Consider the following 3,181-nt stretch of genomic DNA (forward strand, 5'->3'; position numbering starts at 1 on the left):
GGGGGGGGGGGGGCTCTGCACGCAGACCTGATGGAACGCGTGGGCCAGCCTGGCCGTGCAGCCTCCCGGGGCCACCCCAAGCGTGGCTCCTGCTCAGCTTGCTCTGTGGGCTCCTGGCACTGGGCAGTGGCCAGTGTCCCCCTCGCACCTTCCCCTGCGCCGAGCCCCCATCTCCCATGCCTGGGCACCCCCCCACCCCCCCGCTGCCCTCTTGGCAGCGGCCCTTTTTCTGGCTTTTGGCACTGGGCTTCCTCTCTCTAAGTCGTGTTTTTTTGTATGGGCTGCTTAAAATGTGTTCCCCGTCCGCGTGCGCCTGCACTGGCCTTGGGGGGCTGAGGCCTCACCCAAGCCGGTTTCCGGTATCTGTCCAGTTTTGTGGGGTGAACCCTGCCCACTCTTCGCCAGCTCTGCATTTTTTCAGAAGCACGTCTTGGTCTCAGGCTCCCCTGTAAGGGTGATGCTGCGTCTTCAGCGGGCAGACAGAACCTTTCATTCAGAAAGGGCGGTCGGGGTCAGGACTGCCAGTGACAGAGAGGGGTGCAGGGACTGCCTGCCGCGCGCTCGCCAGGCCGGCATCACATCAGCAAAGTGGCGGCGTGCTGGCGTCCCTCTGCTCTGAGGGAGCGGGCGGTGGTGGGGCTGGGAAGCAGGGCGGCAAACCAGTGGTGTGGGAACTGTCCCCGCAGGGTGGCGAGAAGCTGCAGGACGCCTACTACATCTTCCAGGAGATGGCTGACAAGTGCTCACCCACGCTGCTGCTGCTCAGCGGGCAGGCGGCCTGCCACATGGCCCAGGGCCGATGGGAGGCCGCCGAAGGCGTGCTGCAGGAGGCGCTGGACAAGGTGCGGCAGGCCCGGCCCGCGCCGCGGCTCCCGGTGGGGGCGGCAGGGGCCGTGGGGCTTGCTGCAGAGGCAGACCGGGCAGAGGGAGCCCACGGGCCTGGCCCGTGACCACGTGGGGATTTGTTTTAATACCACATCAGTGAAGACGCGGATTGCAAGTAGAAACGTTGATTGTGGCTTCTCTTGGAAATGGGAGGATCCCTTTGTCCTGGGCTTCAGGTGGCCCGAGCTGCACTGAAGGTCTCGTTGTCACCTTGGCTGCCCGGTCTGTGGGCCTCTTGATGTGACACCTCACCCGAGCCAGTGCTTGGAAGAGATGCCCGCCATTCATTACCAAGGGGAGAGCGGGCTGCTGACGGGAGTCGTTGCCTGGGCCTGTCCGGGTCTAGAAGAGGGACCACGAGTGAGGCCCTGGCAGGGCAGCCCCCGCCGTCTTCCCCCAACACGTGAAGTCTTGTGTATTATTTTTATAATCAGAGGAAACGTCGAAGTTTTTTCTGTTTTTGGAAAACATTTCTTGATGTAGCGAGAAACAGACACCAGCAGGAAGCTTTCTCCCCTGTATCTGGGCGAGGGGTCAGGTTACCGACAGGAGGTTGTTTGCTGATCAGGGACAGGCCAGGGGCCATCAGCTGCACGCGTGGAGCTGCCTTGCCCCGCCAGGCGCCCTGTGTCCATGCTGGCCACCGTGCCTCCCTGACAGGCTCCGACCTTCACCGGACTGCTGGATGCAGGAATGCCTGGCGTGCTGGGGTGTCTCTGCCCCAGAAGGAGAGGGTGGTGGGGTCCCCAGTTAAATTACATCCATCTGTCCTCATTCTCTGAGACCCCGCCTGGGCTGGCTTGCTGCCCCGTGGCCCTGACCCCCCCAATGCCCGAGGCATGTCATGGCCTCACTCGGCCCAGCGCCTGTGGGCCACCCCATGCTTTCCACTGTCCTTCCCACTCCTTTGGCGTTCCCCTCGTTTTGCTTCTGTGAGCACGTGCCACTGTCCCCCATGACAGTTGCTGAGGAGACTAAGGGGGGGAGTTGAGTCTCCCCAAAGAAGGGCAGCCGTGGAGTGGAGCCAGGTCTGTGCAGGAGGCTGGGGTCCGTGCAGCCCCTTGAACCTGCAATACCTCGTGTCCGGGTTGCTCTGTCTCTCCAAGTGCCCAGTCGGGGCTCCCTGCAGCGGTCTGGCCTTCCTGGCCAAGGTGGTCCTGGGCCAGGTCCCAGGGTTCCCTGTGCCTCAGAGCCCTGTGTGGGTGGGTGGGATGAGGTCACGCACTTGAATGTTCTGGTAATTTCCTGGCAGCTTCTTGCCAAGGCCCCTGGAGAGCAGGAGGGGCGGGTGGGGTCTGCCCCGTGGTCTCAGACCTCATTTTTGCAGCGAGAGGGACAGCTTGCCTGTGATGGGCGGGCAGGCTGCCTTGGGCTGGGCTCTGTTCCTTTGCGACTGGTGTGATAACCACGACCAGCAGGGGGGCCCTGTCTCATCCTGGCCCGCAGATGAGACAGCAGGCTCAGAGGGGAAGCCACTGTTGCGGAGAGGCGGGGAGGGGGGAAGGCGGGAAGGCGGGTTGGGGCTGCAGCCCCCTTTGCCACCATGCTGCCGCCCAGGCAGAAAGGAGGGCCCTGAGGTCACCGCCTTGCAGAGTGGCCAGGAGGCGCACTTCGGGTCCCCCTGCCCCACCTCTGAGGGTGTGACCTCGCATGGGTCATGTCTTCACCCTGGGTGGGTGGGAGCCATTTTCCCACCAGAGATGGGGGTGAGCAGTCTGAGTTGGGGGTCTGGGGGAGCTGACCCAGCTCGCTGGTGTCTCTTGTGTTTCCAGGACAGTGGCCACCCGGAGACACTGATCAACCTCATTGTCCTGTCACAGCACCTGGGCAAGCCCCCCGAGGTAGGACCCCCTGGTGCAGGGAGGTTTTCTAGCCTCTGTGGTGCCAGCTTGTGGTGCGGCCCCAGCTCCGGACGAAGCTCAGGGTCTCGGGGAGAAGCCCACTCCTTTGGAGGGGGTGCAGTTGCCATCACGAGGGGCCCTGGGAAGTCGGTGTCGCAGGTGCCGAGGCTGTAGGCCAGCTGCTCCCATGGGCCCTGTGAACTAGCGGGCCGTGCCTCCGAGCGTGCCCAAGCCAGGGCCGGCTGAGCCGGGACCCCCAGCTGTGCCACGTCCGGGTGGGCGGTGGGCAAAAGAGCAGAGAAGAGGGGCCCAGGGGAGCAGTCCCTGTGAGCCCACGTTGTCTGAGGGTGGAAAGGGAGGGAGAACTCTGTGGCACCGCTGTTCAGGTGGCTGACTGGCCCAGTTGGCCAGGGACTCACCCCCAGGGTCCCTGGCAGTCTGTCACCCATCCCTTG

At 64.0% G+C, this 3,181-nt stretch overlaps 1 protein-coding gene across 1 annotated transcript in view; it reads left to right on the plus strand.

The window, feature by feature from the left end:
- Positions 1–3,181, plus strand: part of COPE (COPI coat complex subunit epsilon) — a 15,796-nt gene that overhangs the window by 11,606 nt on the left and 1,009 nt on the right. Inside the window, exons 7-8 of the mRNA XM_040628986.1 lie at positions 687–842; positions 2,658–2,726. Of these exons, the coding sequence (XP_040484920.1) occupies positions 687–842; positions 2,658–2,726 (225 nt within the window). The remainder of the gene's footprint in view (positions 1–686; positions 843–2,657; positions 2,727–3,181) is intronic.

The sequence above is a fragment of the Ursus maritimus genome, unplaced genomic scaffold (assembly GCF_017311325.1).
Source record: "Ursus maritimus isolate PB19 unplaced genomic scaffold, ASM1731132v1 scaffold_14, whole genome shotgun sequence".
NCBI lineage: Eukaryota > Metazoa > Chordata > Mammalia > Carnivora > Ursidae > Ursus > Ursus maritimus.